Source organism: Epinephelus fuscoguttatus, linkage group LG23, assembly GCF_011397635.1.
Source record: "Epinephelus fuscoguttatus linkage group LG23, E.fuscoguttatus.final_Chr_v1".
In the NCBI taxonomy this organism is placed as follows: domain Eukaryota; kingdom Metazoa; phylum Chordata; class Actinopteri; order Perciformes; family Serranidae; genus Epinephelus; species Epinephelus fuscoguttatus.
The window spans coordinates 32,515,674-32,534,658 of NC_064774.1; the positions used below are offsets into that span (position 1 = coordinate 32,515,674).

Genomic DNA, 18,985 nt, shown 5'->3' on the forward strand with positions numbered 1-18,985 from the left:
CTAACATGTATAGATAGGATTGTTGTGGAACTTAAAATGTTAACTGTACCAGTATTACTCTATGCACATCAGATTATTGGTAATATTAACAGTAAAAAAAAATAAGAAATCAAAGTATCACTATGCGAGTGGATTAATCTACATTTGTTGTTATAATTTATTTTGACTCAGTGTGTGGTGATGTGTGGGTTAAGGTTACCTGCCACTCCTGGTCAATAAGCTCCTGTGGATCCTTACTGCGCAGACAGTCCACCAGCTCGGTATCATTGCCTCCATTGCAGCCAACCAGTTTTCCCAGCAGCGTGGCCCGTCTGCGGGCCTCGGCGGGGCTGACTGAAGCCCAAGGACAGTTGGGGACCCCGCTCTGGAGGATGGCCCTGGTGAAGGTAGGCCTGCTATCTGGAGACAAGAGGTGGAATCCTACTGAAGCACCACCAGCACTCTCTCCAAAGATGGTCACCTGGAGAAAAAGAGAGCAAATACTGATGAACAGTGAGCTTGCACTTTATTCTTTGTGTAGAGAGAATAGGATAGAGAAACAAACCTGTTTAGGGTTTCCACCGAAGAAATGGATGTTGTCTTGTACCCACTGTAGCGCCATCCTCTGGTCCAGTAGACCGACATTGCCAGGAGCCTCAGAAGAGCCATGCAGAGCGAGGAAGCCGAAGGCACCGATCCGGTAGTTCATGGAAACCACAATGACGGTCTCACTGTGAGCTAGGTAACGGCCATCATACACGTCCAAAGAAGATGAACCACTGTAGAACCCTGGAAATGATAAATATCACAGAAACAGTATTAACCCATTGTATCCCTATCTGCCACAAACAGACTGAATGTCAAAAGATTGCATGACCTCAACAGTGGCAGGATTATAATTCAAGGACACAGTTTTTGAAGGATATCATTTGAGATGTTTAATGTCTAAAAAGTCCAATATCTTTAAATCTATAAGGACACAGCTGAAAAGGTATCACACTAAAGGCCTTCACACACTAGGGGGTGTTTATCGTGGGGTTACTTCATTTGTCAACATATTTCTTTTTGTTATGAGTACTGTCACAAACATGAATATTACACGGCGAAAGAAAGTGACATAATTCTTTCCATAACAAGGTTGATTTTTTCGGAAACCAACCATCACATTGCAGGATTATAAAACAACACGGAGGCTCTGCAGCAGTGTTCATTTCATTGACAAAAACTATGGCTAAATTTTTCCGTGATGAAAACGAGACAATGACAAGCTAAAAACAAATCTTGATAATAAAAACTTGAGACAAAATTTATGTTTCATATTTGTTGACGAGATGAGGCGTGAGGAAAATGTTTGTGGTGGACTATCAGACATTGAGAGCCAACAAGAGCTGTGCTTGTAATTCTAATGGTTCATGAGTGACAGGCTGGGTAAATAAATAAATAGTCTGCGCCAGGATGTTTCGCTAGCCACTGAATGGCAGTGGAGCAAGCAGCCACAAGTCGATGGACTTCACATCTGATCCCTGCAGGACTGCACTCAGAACCCAACTGTCTCGAGGAGGTTTATAGTTTATTGCTGTTTGGCAGGCAGGTAGGAGGCTCAGTTATCTGTTAGTGTAGTTGTGCTGCAAGTAAACAGTCTGAACCCAGATCAGTTTTCTCTGACAGCTGAAAGTTTAGTTTTAATCACCAAATCTGTGAGTGGACTTGAGTTTAAACCTCCTGACCAACTTGTTGCAGATTACGAAAAAATTCAGGCTTTAATTAAGTTATTTTTCTGCTTCTGAACAGTGAGATGGATAAGTCAGAGTTAACAAGTTTTTAAGAGCATAAATAGAGAGATTTTGAACTTTTCAAATGATGATCAGTAAGTGTTTGCTTGTAAATCACCCCTTAAACCTGTCAAAAACTGCTGGAGGAATGACAGTTTGTAAGTGTGCAGAAATTACTTGTATAAAAAAACTGTGTAAATGAATTTTTTTATACAACCTGTTACCTTGATTCTAATTTCTAATACACAAATTAGTTTAAAGATTAAAAAATACATGAAGAAAACATAAGGACTAAAAGTTGAATAAAATGTCATGAATTTTCAAAAACTAAAACCAGACTAAGACTATGAAGGATAAAAATGACTAAAATGTTACTAAAACTGATAAGCATTTTCATCTCACGACTAAATCTAAAATAGCTGTCAAAATCAACACTGTTCCGCAGTCCAAACCAAGATGAGAGAAAGAACTTTATTACTCCTTTCAACTTTGACAAAAGCAGCACACACCAGATCAACTCACTTTGTTCTTACTTTTCACAATGAAAGCCGCTTGACACAAACACTGCGCAAGTGTTTAACAAAGGGAACTCAAATCACCTCAGAGCATTTCATTGAAAAGACACTCAATGACATACCTTACAGTAGCTTTATATGCAAAAACTTAGCTCAGATATACTGTCAGACGCTGCTCTGGGTCCATGGGATCCTGGCAGATGTCACAAATTCGCATCACTGTCGGTGAAACTATTTGCATCATACCTTCTATTGAACAAGTGTTGCAACTGTTGCAAATTTGCATCACTGCCAGTATGAAAATTTCTGATGTGAAATATTCGCAGGTGTGTATTTCACATTTTGTGTAAAGGCCTTAAGAGACACTGTCATGGTCTGGCTTGCATTATCATACTTTTCATGATGTTTACTTTTTCCCCTGAACTTTAGCCAAATCTCTCAGGCAGTTGCAAAATCATTGGCCAGATGATGCAATCATATACAGTATGCACAAATATACATGTAAGGAAGCATATCATCTGCATAGAATAAAACCTTGTGCTGTCCTTTTACTGTTTCTTTTGTATGCTGCTAAATGCTAATTGCTCTGGCTGGTGGCTCAATTGCAATGACAGTTAATGGTAGCTAGAAAGGACAGCCTTGTCTAGTTCTATTGTAAATGAGACTGTTGTGATATTATTTAGAGTCAAAATCCAAAGAGTTCAACAATTTTAAACAGAAACTGTGACTCCACTCAACCCAATGCCTTCTCTGCTTAGAGAGAAAATGACAACTTTAGATTGTTTATGTACATTTTATCTCATTATAAATAGGTTGTGACCAAGTACCTCCGCCGTAGATCCACACCATGACGGTGAGGTTGTGTGGTCTGGGAGAGGAGGGCACCCAGATATTGAGGTACAGGCAGTCCTCACTCATGTCTCTGTTGGGGTTCCACATCTCACTGCCCTGGAAGCCGGGGAATGACGTGTCCACAAACTGGAAGCAAGCGTTGGGGTAGGCTTTGGCCTCATACACCCCTGTCCACGGACGCTTGGGCTCAGCTCGACGGAAACGCCGCTTCCCTACTGGTGGCTCAGCGAAGGGGATGCCGAGGAAAGAGGTGACGTAGCTTCGGTCCGGCACTGGCATGCGGATGCCGCGGACTCGACCGGAACGTGTCTGAACAATGAGGTCTGCATCGCTCTGGGAGGAGCAGGTGGGGAAGAGGAGAGACAGGAGGAGGACTGGAGAAAGGAGGAGAAGGATGGAGGTCTGCATGATGGAGGCAAAGACAGTCCGTATGGCTGGAGCTGTGGTCGTGAGTCCCTCTCCAATCACAAAGGGCAGGGTCTGCTCTGCTTCCCCTCAGCTCTACAGACAGACAGAGACAGGAACACAGAGAGAGAGAGAGAGAGAGAGAAGGAGAGACAGAAAAAGAGGGAGAGAGAGAGAGAGTAATGTGATTACTGTAAAGGAGAGTGATAGAGAACAGAGAGGGAGAAATCAGATGAGGAAAGAGACAATAGGACAGAGGAAGTAGGAAGTGTCATCAAGGTAGATTCGAAGATTTGTTCAGACAGGCACACAACTCAAATTCAAATGATTATTTTTACATGTGTAATATTGGTCACACATCTCTTAAACCCCACATGAAATTACAACTTTATTCATATTAAAACCAAATTTTGAAACTTTGTCTTTGGATCATTCAAAAAGGTTGTCTCTGAGAAAATTTGATAGCAAAGGTGGTGAACACTGGTCTGGACTGATTGTGCCTGAATGGGCTGTATGCCTGAACTTGTCCCAGTTTGTAAAGACACAGAAGGTTCCTTTTTTCCCTGACATTTCAACATTGTATTTCAGGTAAGGTGGATGTTTTTTTATCTTACATATCTTGAAACAAATTGTTGTCCTAGAAGTTCCATACCTAGTTCAAGTGATGAGGACTGAGCTGATTCCAACTGCTAATAAAGACCATAAGGTGTGGTTGGAAGCGCCCCAAAAAAGGTAGCTAGTGGTAGGACTAGTCAAGCAAAATGTAATTATCTCAATAGAATTTTTCTCAATAGAAATAAAAATGTTCAATATTACTGATGCACCTTTAACACTAGTTGCCACCTGCCATTAAACAGAAGAAGAAGAAAAAGTGGTAGAAGAAGGTGAATGTAACTTGCCCCTTCCCTGGTGTGTCTCCTGCTGGTCTGATTGCCTTCCCTGCCCTGATTGTTTCCACCTGTTCCCCATTATCTTGTGTATATTTGTCTGTGTCTCCCTTTGTTCTGTGCCACTTCGTCTTGTCCTGTGTCAGAGAAGCTCCATGCTCCATGCTCTTTGTCTTGTCAGGTTTTGTATTACTTTGATACTTTGCTACGCATTTGCCAATAGTCAAGTTTTGTGTTATGTTGATACTTTGCCTTGCTTTGCTTTAAGTCTAGCCTTGTTATTTTGATATTTTGTCAGAACTTTTTTGATATCATTGCAGTTTTTCTTCATGGAGTGATTTTTTGTTGTTAAGTGTTCTGAAGTAAGTTTTCCTCTGTTTGAGTGATTTTCTGTTGATACTTTGACATTAAGAGATTATTTGTTTGAACTTTGTTTCCTGGGTCGTGCATTTGGGTTCAGGTCCTAGTTCAGTTGTGACAGACATAAAACTATATGTGATTAAAGTCAGTGAAGAAGCTTCTTTAATTTCCACGCACAAAAATCAGCCTTTAAACTTAATAGAAATAATGATTTGACATTTATCATGATAATTATTGATACTGATGGAGATTGTTATCATGCTAAAATATTTGGCTATTTTGCACAGCCCTAGTAGGGATTTAATTGTGCAGCTCTTCTAAATTTTCAAAATGTTACCGGAAAGAATGGATCAAATCCTGATAGTGAAACGAGTCATTTTGCGGGAGCCCCCACCCCCCCACCCCAAAAAAATCCAATGATTTACAAACATCCCTTTCTCTGTGTAAGTCTAAGGGAAAAAGGAATTTTTGGGCCCAGTGGCATTAAAGGACAACTTCGGTATTTTTCAACCTGGACTCTATTTCCCCATGTGTATGTGTGCTTATGATTCATGGGTACCACTCGTTCTAAAATTGGTTCAGTATTGAGCTGCAAAACAAGCTAAAACTGTAATGGGGGCAAATGCGTCCCGTATAAAAGTGCTTTTTTTCGCCACTGACCAGTTTGGATCGCCTGTGCTATCTCTGTAAATAGCATATGGTAGTGGCCCTGGGGCAGTGGTGAGTGTGAATGAGTGGAGTCAGCTGTCAGTCAGTGTTGGTGCAGAAAGGCGGAAGTTGTCCCTGCTTGGTAATGTAAATGAGTATGTGTGTGTGAAGTGTGTGCTACACTAGAAGAGTCAGAGGACGGAGTCTTTTACATGCTACCCCCTGGAGTGTTACCGGAGTTTTTGGAGTGCTCAAATAAACGGGCCTTTTTACCGAACGCAAGAACAGGATGTCGCGCAACACCCCATACAGCTTTCACAGGCTGCCTTTGTCGGACGGCGAGATGCTGAAGTTGTGGCTAGTTGTGCTACAAATGGATGCTAAGACTCCTCTCCAGACACTGCGCCTTGCAGACCATCGGGTCTGCAGTGCTCACTTCTCCCAAGATGACTACTGCCAGCTGAAGAAGAGAAGACATCCAATCCCTAAACACCTCTTCCTCAAGAAAACGGCTGTCCCACGAGTAGAGAGCTACAGACACAGTGGAGCAAAGCTTGTGACATCACACAGCCCAGAGGTAAGGGAAAGGCTAAGTTAGTATGCTATTTACAGAGATAGCACTGGCGATCTGAACCGGTCAGTGGCGAAAAAACACACACTTCACACACACATACTCATTTACAATACCAAGCGGGGACACCTTCTGCCTTTCTGCTCCAACACTGACTGACAGCTGACTCCACTCATTCACACTCACCACTGCCCCAGGGCCGCTATAATATGCTATCTACAGAGACAGCACTGGCGATCTGAACTGGTCAGTGGCGAAAAAAAGCACTTTTATACGGGACGCATTTGCCCCCATTACCGTTTTAGGTCGTTTCGCGGCTCAATACTGAACCAATTTTAGAACGACTGGTACCCATGAATCATACGCACACATACACATGGGGAAATAGGGCCCAGGTTGAAAAATACCGAAGTTGTCCTTTGAGTGACAGACCCTGAATTTGTAATTCCACGTTTCGCCACCACAACCTGCCTCCTTACATGTGCTCAGGACTGCTTCCTTGTACTGTCAGTGCATTGGTCACATAATCGCAGCCTTTCAATTTACATGGGATATGTACGAATTGGGTACGAAATTACTTTTCTGAGGAAAACAAAAATTTTGTGAGAACAGCCTGAGTCACTCAGAAACAACATGAGAAAATAGGGACCAGGTTGAAAAATACCAAAGTTACCCCATAACAATCCTTCTCATATCATCTGATATGAAATATTGACTTTTGAAATATGGACTCTGGTTTTTGGATGAGAGTCTGTTTGTCTGTGACCCATCCACCACCCAACCTGCTTCCTTGCAAGTGCTTGGGACTGCTCCCTTGTGCTGTCAGCGCAATGGTCCTGTGATTGCAGCCTTTCAAAATACATATGTACAAATTTTGCAGGATTTCGTTCAAAAAATTGTGAGAATAACCTGAATATGAGAACATCAATAAATCAATTGTAAAAAAAATATCTGGATGCTTTATCGAACAGCATTCTTCATGTCTTCAAACACGTGTGAGGGCTTCTTCAGGATGTCTACGCACCCTGATGCAGGTTATCAGTGAATGTGGCTGTGTAGGCGGGCTGTGGCTTCCCAGAAAAGACTTATTAAATATTCAACACAACACCAAGACAACAGAAGTCTGACAGAGTCCTGCTGCTCTACAGCACAGATGGACATGTCAGCGCTACAGCAGACTCAGACTGCTTCTGTTTATGTTCAGGAGTGTCTGCTGTTTGGTGAACAAATCTGCAGGATTCAGAGTTCCATCACATCCCATAACATGACATGGAACCAGCTAAACATAAGGAGTGAGCACCTCTCCGAAGTTGAAACACTGTCAATAGAGATGCTGTGATCCAACGTTTTTGTTTTTTTGACCACTGATTAATTTATTGATTCAGCTGAAGTGATACAAATCACCAATTGGTTCCAGTTCCAAAATATTTTGTAAAGACTGTTCAGCTTCTGTCAAAAATGCTCTGTAAAAGCCACTGAGATGTCCTTACTAATGTGTGACACAATAATGTAGACAGCAAGCCAAACTCCTTTAACTACATGAACCACTTTGGCTGTTCACTGTCACAACACGCAAACTGCAAAACCACTCCACCAGCCAAACTGAGCCCAAATCATTTAATCCTGTGTCTGAATGCAGTTTACTAAGTGAAACTGAGTGCTTCCATGGAGTAATTGAGAGCACCAATGTTGAGACTCCAATAAATTCTCTGTTGCTCTGCTCACACTGCAACACTCTCATACCCCAACTGATTGCATTACTTGATATGGTGATGTAATTTTCATGTCCATTACACTGTGTGTATTTCAGAACATTTGTTTCGCTACATTGTTATACCACTGGTATTTATATCTAGCCTATCTGATACCAACTGAAGAGTAGCTGCAGACTTGTGGTGGAAAAAAAGTAGATTCAGAAAAGAATTATGATTCATATTTTCTACTGTTCTGAATCAGTTTCTCAGTTTCCAAAAATTGTATGTCATTCATCATTAATAACATTATGATTTCTCCTCAAGATGTACAAGAAAGGACATGGCTGCCCCCTGAAAGTTGCAGATTGGAATCATCTTTCTGCATCCCTAAAACATAGTAATGAAACCCTATGGCAACTGCTGAAATCTCTATTACCAAGTTTCCACTGTGAAGGAGGGAAAGTTATTTTCTTTCAGCATGCAGACGTGTTAAAAGCCCCTCAACAAAGGCTGAGACAGATGTGTGGTCATGAGGGAACTATAAAAAGACATCAGAGTAAAACCCTAGTAAATGACACACTGTTTGAGGGATTAATGAGGCACTTAACAATATGTTCTGTCTCTCCTCATAGTAAGAGACTTAATAACTCTAAGATACTGTGTGACATTTATAGTTTGGGGGTGCTGGGGGAGAATCACCAGTTTTTTTATTTCTATTATATTTAATCAGAGGAGCATGGTAAAACAGTGTCTCACGTTGGATAAGTGTCAACAAGTGTATCTCAAATAGAATGTTGAAAAACAAAGTTTAATGTGAAAACCGGACAAAATTTATCAGAAACTTCAACCAAAAGATAGTTGATACATAATGATAGATCAGAGGATATATCAATGTAGATGTCAGTTTGTGGATTGTTGAGCCCAGGGGGGAACTGCAGCACTCTGCTGTATTGCACCTAATAAAAAGTAATCAAAGAAACAGGCATGAGCTCAAGTATCCTCCTGGGCTCCACTTCGGACTGACATCTATGCGGTTGAGCATTATGCTTTCAGCTAACCCTGACTGAGGGTTCTATATGCCCTCATTAATGACACAAGAGGATACAATTAATCTGCAGTGACATTACTACAAATAGCCATATTGTTGCTAAGTCTGAGCCATTATAAAGACTTCACATTTGAATCAGACTCCACTTCAAAGACGTGACTTGGACTTCGCAGTTGAGACTAATGCACATCCCTCGTTTAGGAAAACAGTTGGGGATACTTCAGCGCTTACTGCTGGTGGTCTAGAATGGCTGCAGTTTATAAGGTCTTAACCCCATCAATTTCATGTATGGGGTCAATGTTAATAATCTTTGAGCTATGAAAATAACCATCTGCTGTTTGTTTGTGGTACCATCCCTAGCAGAAAAACTGAGTATCACCACAAACCACAAAAAAATATAGGGCTAAGCAATATATCTATATTATATAGATATTGTAATGTAAGACTAGATATAATTTTATATTGTATACACTGTAATATCACAAGCGTTGTCTTTTCCTCTTTTAAAGGCTGCATAACAGTAAACTCCCCTTTCAATCAAAACTACTGGAACGTGCTCTTGCTTCACAACTCAAAGCCCACCTCTCTGTCAATAACCTCTATGAATCATTCCAGTCTGGTTTCCATTCCCACCAAAGCACTCAATCTGCCCTCCTCAAGGTCACAAATGACCTTCTTCTGTCCTCTGATGCCAGCAAACTCAACATACTCATCCTAATTGACCTGAGCGCATTGACACCATCAACTACTCCATCCTTCTCTCCTGGCTTGAAACTGGCTCTGCACTCTCCTGGTTCAAATCCTACCTCTAGGACAAATATCAGTTCATCAGCATCAGTGCAAATCCTCCAGTGCTTCCTTCTGCCAAGGTGTTCCCCAAGGTTCAGTTCACCCCTCCTCTTCATGCTGTACATTCTCCCCGTCTGTCAGTTAATCCATTGACTTGGACTTCAGTTTCACTGCTTTGTCGACGACATTCAGCTCTACATCTCCACCAAGCTACTCACTCTACCTTCACCAACTGCATCACCAAAATAAAATCATGGCTGCAAGCCAACTTCCTCAAACCTAACTGTGACAAATCAGAAGTCGTCATCATCTGTCCTAAATCTCTTATCAAATGCATCCATAACTTCTCCTACTCCATCCACAGTTGCACTGTACTCACCTCCTCCCATGTCCGTAACCTTGGTGTCATCTTTGATAAAAACCCCTCTCCTTTGACCAACATATCAAACACATCACCAAAACAGCCTTCTTGCATCTCCAAAACATTGCCCGCCTCCTTCCATCCCTCTCCTTTTCAGCTGCAGAGACTCTCATCTACACACTCATTCCACTTATACAAACATGCTAACGTTATTAGCATAAGCCTATGACATTTCCCATTGCATAAAGTAGCTTAGCAGCTAGCAGTCTTTTCATCTACCCATTTGAAACTGGGATAAATCACACACAACACTTAAAATGCTATTTTGTGGGGGCTTAATTGTGTCTTTCCTGTGAACGGTAAGTTAAAAGAAAGCTTAATGTCCACTGATGGAAATAGTTTTCAGTTTAAAAATCAAACAGGAGTTTAGGTATCCGTTGCTCTGTCAGCACCTATACCTTTTCGAAAGGGCAACGGCCAATGGGGAAACACTGATAGCTGGAGTCCATCCAAAAATTTTGCGATTTTACATTTTTTTTCATATTACCCAGCCCTAAAATAATATCCATACTGGTCCCAAGTAAATTCTTTATGAGCTAAGTACAGTGTGACTGCACAGACACATAGTTTGATGTTGCAGTGAATATATCAGCTGGATATATTTATTGTGGACATAGAGTGATGTTAATATTGTGAGAAATTTGTTCACATAAGACAATAAGATAAGGTAGCCAGGCCTAAGAGAATGAATCTCCTCTTTAGCTTTACTCACACTGTCTACATTGAAAACATGTTGGAAGTCCATTGATAACATCATCACCCTGTTTGTTTAAATGTGTAAGTGAGGGACAGAGAAAGGTGACATCACCAAAATAGATTCTCTATACAACTGAGAGGGGAGTGTGTTCAGAAATAGTATCAATACACACACACACACACACACACACACACACACACACACACAGCTGACCCCTATCCCTTACAGCACCTCCAAACTAATCCCGTCACTATGACAGCCATACATTGCGAAACATAAACAGGAGCCTCCAACCTGACAGGTGGGAGCCAACTGTCTCCAGGCATTGTTGTGCATTTATAACAAAATGAGGTACGTCACTGTGTTTATGAGCTCTCGTTGCAGCAAGGTGTTGTATGGTGGACAGACTCAGACTGGGACCACAGTTAAGTGTTCATTAGAGCTGATGTAGCCCATCACATGTATAGCTAGCCTGAAACAGGACCTCACACATATGAAACAATCTTACGAAACCTATATGAATAAGATCTGTAGAACATGCTTAACATTGTGGCTTAATGGTGGTGGAAGTGGAGACTAGTGGTAAACACAACAACTATAATATTATATACTATTCAGGCTTTATTTTGATGAGCATCTGACTTAAAGGACAGCATCAGTGCTAACTCGGCAGGTAGAGTGCTGAGATGGGTTTTCATTCACCTATTTTTTTGCACAAAAATGACCGAGTGCACTGTAAACAGACTTAGTTAATAAACTGTGAATAGGCTTGGGCAGAATCACAATATTATAGTATACTGGGGTCTCCAGAGATACCAACAGTATGATTTTCAATACCCTCAAAAATACAGATGCTCTTCTTTCTATTAACCTCATACTGGAGAGGCTGTATTTAGAATTTTGTTTTGCATGTATTGCACATTGTGTGTCACCAGAGGTCAGTCTGGTGCAACTGGCAGCTGAGCTGACTGTGAGTGGTGGGGATAAAGTAACAGGACTGTCAACAGCTCCACATAAATACCACCATATACCTCAGAGAAATTCCAGGAAGAAGGTATTAAGATATGAAAAAATAGATACCACCCAACCCTAATTGTGACGTAGATGAAGCATGTGACTTAAACGTCCAAGAAGCTTCCACCCCACTCATGAGGGAAAAAGTTGCAGCAGATGAAAACATCACATCTGTGGGGATATAATCATACAAATAACTGGCATGTCTTCATTCGATGATTCTGAAGTATGTTGGCAAATTTAAAAAATGTATATCTATACGTCTGTACCTGTGAGTTTCACCAAACATACTAGTGCCCTGAAAAACGTTTCTGGTTGTGAAGCTGCAGACATTTTTGACACAAACATCTCACACATAAAAACCATGCCAGGTAATTCCCTGATGTTCAGCACGGCAGCCGGGGAAAACTGTTCTGCACTATGTGCAACTCTTTGGTGGAACACCAACAAAAGTCACAGACTGACAAACTGTTTTTCTTACCACAAAACACCTTTGGAGAATGAAACTTGTTGACAGCAGACAAGACAAATCACCATGACAGAGGCTGTTTCCTTCACATCTATGCACATGCTGAAAGAATCAAGGTAAATTAGATTAAATAATCACAGACTCAGAACAGGGAAGTTTATTCTCACTGGAATAAGTTGCCTTTGATTTTTAACGAATAATGCAGAAAAAATACAATACTATATTCTACTATATTATATTATATTCTACTATAACATGATACTCTGTGATACGATATAATACTATAGTATAATCTACTATATATACTATACTATACTATATACTATATACTATACTACCTTCTTTAAGGTCCACGCAGTTCAATGTATTCAGCATCATACTGTTCTATACTATACTAAAGTATACTATACTTTACTACACACAATATATTAGGGATGCACAATATTGGATTTTTTTTGCTGATATACCGATATGTAACAACTTATTTGACCGACAACCAATACTGATATTGATATATCCACTCTTTCCCCACCTAATTTTAGTGATCTTCAGGTCTCTTCTAACATCATACTATACTATACCATACCGTACCGTACCATACCGTACTATAGTATACTATACTATACTATACTATACTGAACTGTACTGAACTGAACTGTACTGTCTGGCCCATACAGCTGCAAATCCACACTGAGATACAAACACTACTGGAAAAGACATGTCTGCTATAGTACAGGACAAACATGAAGGTCCAGGAATGTGGACTCAGATGCCCTTTTCCACTGGCTCAGTGTAGCACACTTTAGCTGTGGGCAACATGTATGGCTGTCACCGGATGTATTTCACTACAGGGCAGCCTGCACGGGAGCACAACTGTAACATTTGTGGTTTGGAGTTTTGTTTCAATCCTTAGTTCCTGTTCCCATGTTTGTCTAACAGACAGCCGTCTCACTTTTTTCTGTTGCCTTATGAACTGTAACTGCTGCTCTCTCACATTTAAAGCTTTTCACTGACAAAAGGCTTTTATTCAGAAGAAGCTGCAGTGTAAGCCCTCATTTCCAGTTGGCTTCATCCACCCTTGGTGCCGTAATTCTAGCTCTGTATTTATTTTCATACTGCTGTGTATTTCCATCTAACACCCCTGCATGTCCTACATGAAAACATTATATTCCTGTCAAGCAACAACAAGCTGGTCTGGAGTCAGCCCCACTGCACTGCTGTAAAAGAAGAGGAGTGAAAACTGACTGGCCACAACTGATGGAAGCCACTGACCCACCTATTGTTAATATATAATAATGAAGCCCTTCTAGTCCTAATTTAGCAGCACTAGTCACATTTGCTACTGAGTTAATTGAAGTTAGTTAATGTCAGTTTTTTCATCATCAAATTCACTTACATTCATACTTGGACTTGGGATAGCATTTTACCAAATCTGTATCCAGTATCAGAGCAACTTGAATCTAACTCCTTTCAGATCCCTTATACAATCCAAGTGGATCCATCCTCCATCTTTTAACATTTGTAATAAGCCTGTCACTTACTACTTGTGTAGTATTAAATTAGTCTTGGGAATTAATACATTGTCCCAGAAATGGTTGTGATAAATAATATTATTGTCATTTTGAGACCATTTTATGCCACTGATATAATAATACAATAGCATAATAATGCAAGTACACCCCTTCAAGGAGCAATTAACTTGTAATTCATCACAATATTCAGACGCTGGAATTTAAATATGAAAAAAATATTTTTAATATTTTTTGAAAACATAATAAACTAGAAAAGCACTCGGAGAGCGCAGACCTCTGCCAAGCAGCTCGGATTTCCCGCCATTTTATTATTTTATCCACTTGGCTTCAACCGATCACCACCAAAATTTTATCATCTGTTCCTTGTCCCATTATCAACCTTTCCTGAAAATTTCATCAAAATCCATCAGAACCTTTTGAGTTATTTTGCAGACAAACAAACAAACAAGCAGACCAACACCGGCGAAAGGTAACATCCATCCATCTTCTAACTGCTTCATCCTCTTGAGGGTCGTGGGGGGGCTGGAACCTATCCCAGCTGACATTGGGCGAGAGGCAGGGTACACCCTGGACAGGTTGCCAGACTATTGCAGGGCTGACACATAGAGACAAACAACCATTCACGCTCACATTCACAACTATGGACAATTTAGAGTTATCAATTAACCTAATCCCCAATCCGCATGTCTTTGGACTGTGGGAGGAAGCCCGGAGAGAAGCCACGCTGACACAGGGAGAACATGCAAACTCTGCACAGAAGGACTCCCACACCCGGGATCGAACTGGCAACCCTCTTGCTGTGAGGCGACAGTGCTAACCACCACACCACCGTGCCGCCCATGCAGAGGTAACAATGTGGGTTAATATTTACAATAAAGTATAAATTAATCAAAGTACCTTTATAGGAGTAGTCCAGAATTACTCAGTTTTAGACTTAATACAAAATTTGCCCAACAAAAACAAAACCACGGGATGCCCCTTGCAACTAATAGACAAGCTTAGTAAGGCTCCAGGAACACCGCTGTTACCTCCTTATTTCAGCCGGTATGTTGCAGTCGGCTTCCAGGGATGGATGGCCTGGGAGTGGAAAATGAAGTTGATGAAGGGTTAAACTAAGGACTTTTTGGCTCGTTGCCAGGGGGTGACAAGCTAACAATTATCAGGACTGTGCCTCTTCCATTCTAAAATTGCAGCGGTAGGCTACTGGTGAGCTACACTGTGTCGTCTTTGAAATGTTGTTCAAGCAAGTCGGCAGGGTTGGAGAGAAAAAAGGGGGAGAAAGGCCACGCCCAAGTCTTGTAATGGTCGGAAAAACCCTGCTGTTTATTCTGGCATCATGTTGGCTAAAATGTTGGTGACAGTCTATGTAAACAAACATCCATGTAAACACAAAGGGCAATATCGAGGTTAGCAAAATGGTTGAGGTCATGTCCATACATCGTACGAGAAGTCAATAATGTGACAAGACTGTAAAGCAGCAAACTGAGATCAATACAATATGAATAATAACAAATAAAAACCAATGATTTAAGTAATGTGAAATAAAATAAATAAAAAGTAAAGCGAATAAAAACAGAAATAAAAATCAACAATTTAAATTAGAATTTAAAAACTCAGGATAAGCTTATTTCAGACACTGGGTCCATGTTGCCGAAAATCAAGGGAGGACCTCATGTAAGAGAGAGGGAAGGGGGAGGCAATGCAGGACTGGAAGAAGGAAAGATGTTTTTATGGGGTGGGTGGGGGGGGGGGGGGGGGGGTGTTATTTATAGCAGTGACAGCTGCGTGGTGGGAACAACAGGGTGGAGGTAAAAAAGTGGACGCAGAGTAAGGCTGCTGGGAAGTAGAGAATAAGGATGCTGGAAAAGGAGAGGAGAGGAAAAGATTAGCCGTGGGTTTTGGGAGCAGTGAAGTCTGATGGCTTGTTCATACTATTTATGTACAATTTTTCATTTAGAGCACCTTCATGCTCAATGACAAGGTAATTTATGTGAAACTGTAAGAAATTTAAGTTGTGGGGGGGATACAGATGTTGACAGCTAACAGTGAGCAGTTCCTCAAGCTTGGATTACCTACCATAACAGGTTTGAGTTAAAGGGACAGTTCACCCCCAAAATCAACTAGATTTACCGCCTTGTGTTGCATGCATCTGCGATTAAGTCAAGTTGAAATTACAGTTTACACCCAGGTCTGTCCAGAGTCATATGTAGCCATGACAGTAAACAGTGTTTCAAATATGGCTGCAAAGAATCTATATATTCTAAAACTTGGATGGTTCACACACATCTTAAACCCGACAGCACAGAAGATCTATACAATCAATAGAGTTTCAAGGTAGACACCAAAGATGAGTGTCACCAATTCTGATCAAATGTCTCCCCTTCTGTTCCTGAGATATGACTTTCATTAACATACAGAAAAATGTTTTATGCAGAACATTATGTCACAGTGAAGCTGACCTTTGATCTTTTAAATATAAAATGTCATCACTTCATCATCTTATACTATTGGACATTTGTGTGAAATGTTGTCATAATAACTTATGAATTATTGATGGTCAAAAACATGTTTTGTGATGTTGAAAGTCAGCTTTCTGACCACCAAATTCTTATCAGTTCAGTTTTGCTTCCACATGAACGTTTGTGCCAAATTTGAGGAAATGACCTAAAGGCATTCTTGAGATACTGAGTTCACAAGAATGGGATGTACGTACGCTGGGACCAGTGCAGAGGCATTCATTCATTCATTCATTCATTCATCTTCTAACTGCTTCATCCTCTTGAGGGTCGCGGGGGGGCTGGAGCCTATCCCAGCTACATTGGGCGAGAGGCAGGGTACACCCTGGACAGGTCGCCAGACTATCGCAGGGCTGACACATAGAGACAAACAACCATTCACGCTCACATTCACACCTATGGACAATTTAGAGTTATCAATTAACCTAGTCCCCAATCTGCATGTCTTTGGACTGTGGGAGGAAGCCGGAGTGCCCGGAGAGAACCCATGCTGACACGGGGAGAACATGCAAACTCCGCACAGAAGGGCTCCCACGCCCGGGATCGAACTGGCAACCCTCTTGCTGTGAGGCGACAGTGCTAACCACCACACCACCGTGCCGCCCGTGCAGAGGCATAAGAGCACATATTTTTCCTTTTACCTGTAGTGCTATTTATTAACCCAGAGTTGCTGAATGTTGGAGATATCAGCCATAGAGATGTCTACCTTCTCTCAAATATAATGGAACTACATTGCACTCGGCTTGTGGAGCTCAAAGCGCCAAAATAAAAAAATAAAAAACATTTAAAAAAACTCCAACAGCAATGTCTCTTTCCAGAAATCATGACCCGGTTACTCAAGATAATCTACAGACCTTGTTGTGTGCAGTTTCATGTAGGAAGTATTTTCTTTTTACTGAACTACACCCAGCAGCTGTATCACTGTGCAAAAGATGAATCCACTGCTGGCACACCTAGCACCACTGGGCTCCCTAACTGGAGGAGGATGTCATTATGTTTACCTCTCACTCTGTCACAAAGCCCTCGTCCATGAGTAGATGCACGCGTCCTTTTGTGCGGTGATATGGTCAGCGAGTGTAGTTTGATAGAAATGCATTAACTATGCATTTGTTTCAGCCCCACTTTAACTTTTGATGACTTCTGAAGGTGATCGCTGAGAAAAGAGGATAAAATTGATTAATACAGTGGGTAAGGAAATAAGAGAGGAGGGCAGAGGGAGACACTGAGTGGAGGGGCCCGGGACTGGGTGGGAGAAAGTGTGTCACTTCTCAAATTAGACTGAGGAATTTGTGTATGAAGTTCACAGGAGGATTGGTTTCACTGGGGGCCGGTGCATGTCACGTGTCTTTCAGAATAAGACACTGGACAGAGAAGTCAATATCAGTGAATGAAAGACAGCACACAGCCATATACTTGTCAATAAAGTTGAAAATCATTACTAATTTTCTGGAAATAGTACTAAATATTTGTTAGATTTCTGAAAAGCCATGTAAATATGGAACAGATCTGTGATCAGTTAGGTGTAGCTTCATTATAGAGATCCTCTGAAGAAGTACGTGAGGTCAGATAATATCTATAAATAAGAAAAACCTTCAAACCACATAAGAAAGATAAAGGACGCTCAAAGGCAAAATTCCAATAACAGAATTGGAAAGTTAAAAGTCTCAGCTGATCAGTGACTGACACTCCAATTAGCTTGTTGCAGATTTCAGTATTTTACTACTAATATTAAATTGCAGCTCTAAATAGTTAAATACTACATTTCACAATATCAGGATACATCCACACTAATACAATTTTTATTCACTTGTGAAAACGCTACTGACACCTTTTAATTTTGTAAACTGCGGTGTTGCCTTTTAGTGTGGACGGAAAGAAACAGACTTTTAAAAAATGTTGCTGACCCCGTTTAAGTTTTTTAAAATGCGGGGTTGGCTTTTAGTGTGGACAAGAAAAAAAACAGGACTTTTGGAAATAATGATGCAGACACCAATGTTTCACTTCCCAAATTGGGTTGTCAAGCCAAACCATTATAGCTAGGTCTACATAGCTTTGGCATGACTGCCTTTGGTGATGGATAATGCTCCTAGTACCGCTCAGATATGTCTCCATATTTGCTTTGTCACAACATTCTCTGTTTTCTGTTGCCTTGACCGGCAAAGAAATCTCTGTCCTTACTTTCCATCATATTTGTATTGTTTTCTGTTACCAAGCAAACAACAGCAGAGAAGACAATCTGCTTCCTGTTAACATCAGCATGCGCATGCCCAGCGTACATGTATAATAATGTGATATGAGTTTTCTTGTGTTAGCATGGGTGGAAATTATTTCTAAAATGGTGCTAAAATGTTCATGTGTCTAGAGATTGTTTCATTTTAAAACACTGTTTAAAAAACGAAACAAAAAAACAATCAGAGTGGATGTAGGCGAAAGTCTGGACCAATGACTACGAGACAAAACTGTTTTTGAACACTGCAGAGAAAAGTTGCAGCGGTGTGAACTGGCTTAAGCCCGTTTATGGTGTCCCTCGCAACTCAACTCGTTAAACTGCCAGCGGCTGGATTTAGAACATAAAGCTCTTCACCTGTTTCAACAGCCAATTAGCTTGTAGTGGAGTCTGCTGGTCAAGTCAAAGTGACTGCAGATGGTGTGTTGACTTGCTGTACATGTGCATGTCCGTCCCCGCTGAGTCCTCTGTTTTTGTCCTCAGTGTGAGCTGGTGTCGGACCGTGGGTCACTGCTGCTGCTCACTGTATGTACTTATGATCATTTTCACAACATTGCAGAACAGTCCATTGCAATTAGTTGCCTGTTTC

General features: G+C 41.0%; 1 protein-coding gene across 1 annotated transcript in view; it reads right to left on the bottom strand.

Annotated features, from left to right (window-relative positions):
• ache (acetylcholinesterase) overlaps nt 1-18,985 on the bottom strand; it is a 48,026-nt gene that overhangs the window by 19,002 nt on the left and 10,039 nt on the right. The window contains exons 2-4 of the mRNA XM_049568838.1: nt 3,094-3,619; nt 545-768; nt 200-460 (exon numbers count right to left, since the gene is read on the bottom strand). Coding sequence (XP_049424795.1) covers nt 200-460; nt 545-768; nt 3,094-3,526 — 918 coding nt within the window. The 5' untranslated portion in view covers nt 3,527-3,619. The remainder of the gene's footprint in view (nt 1-199; nt 461-544; nt 769-3,093; nt 3,620-18,985) is intronic.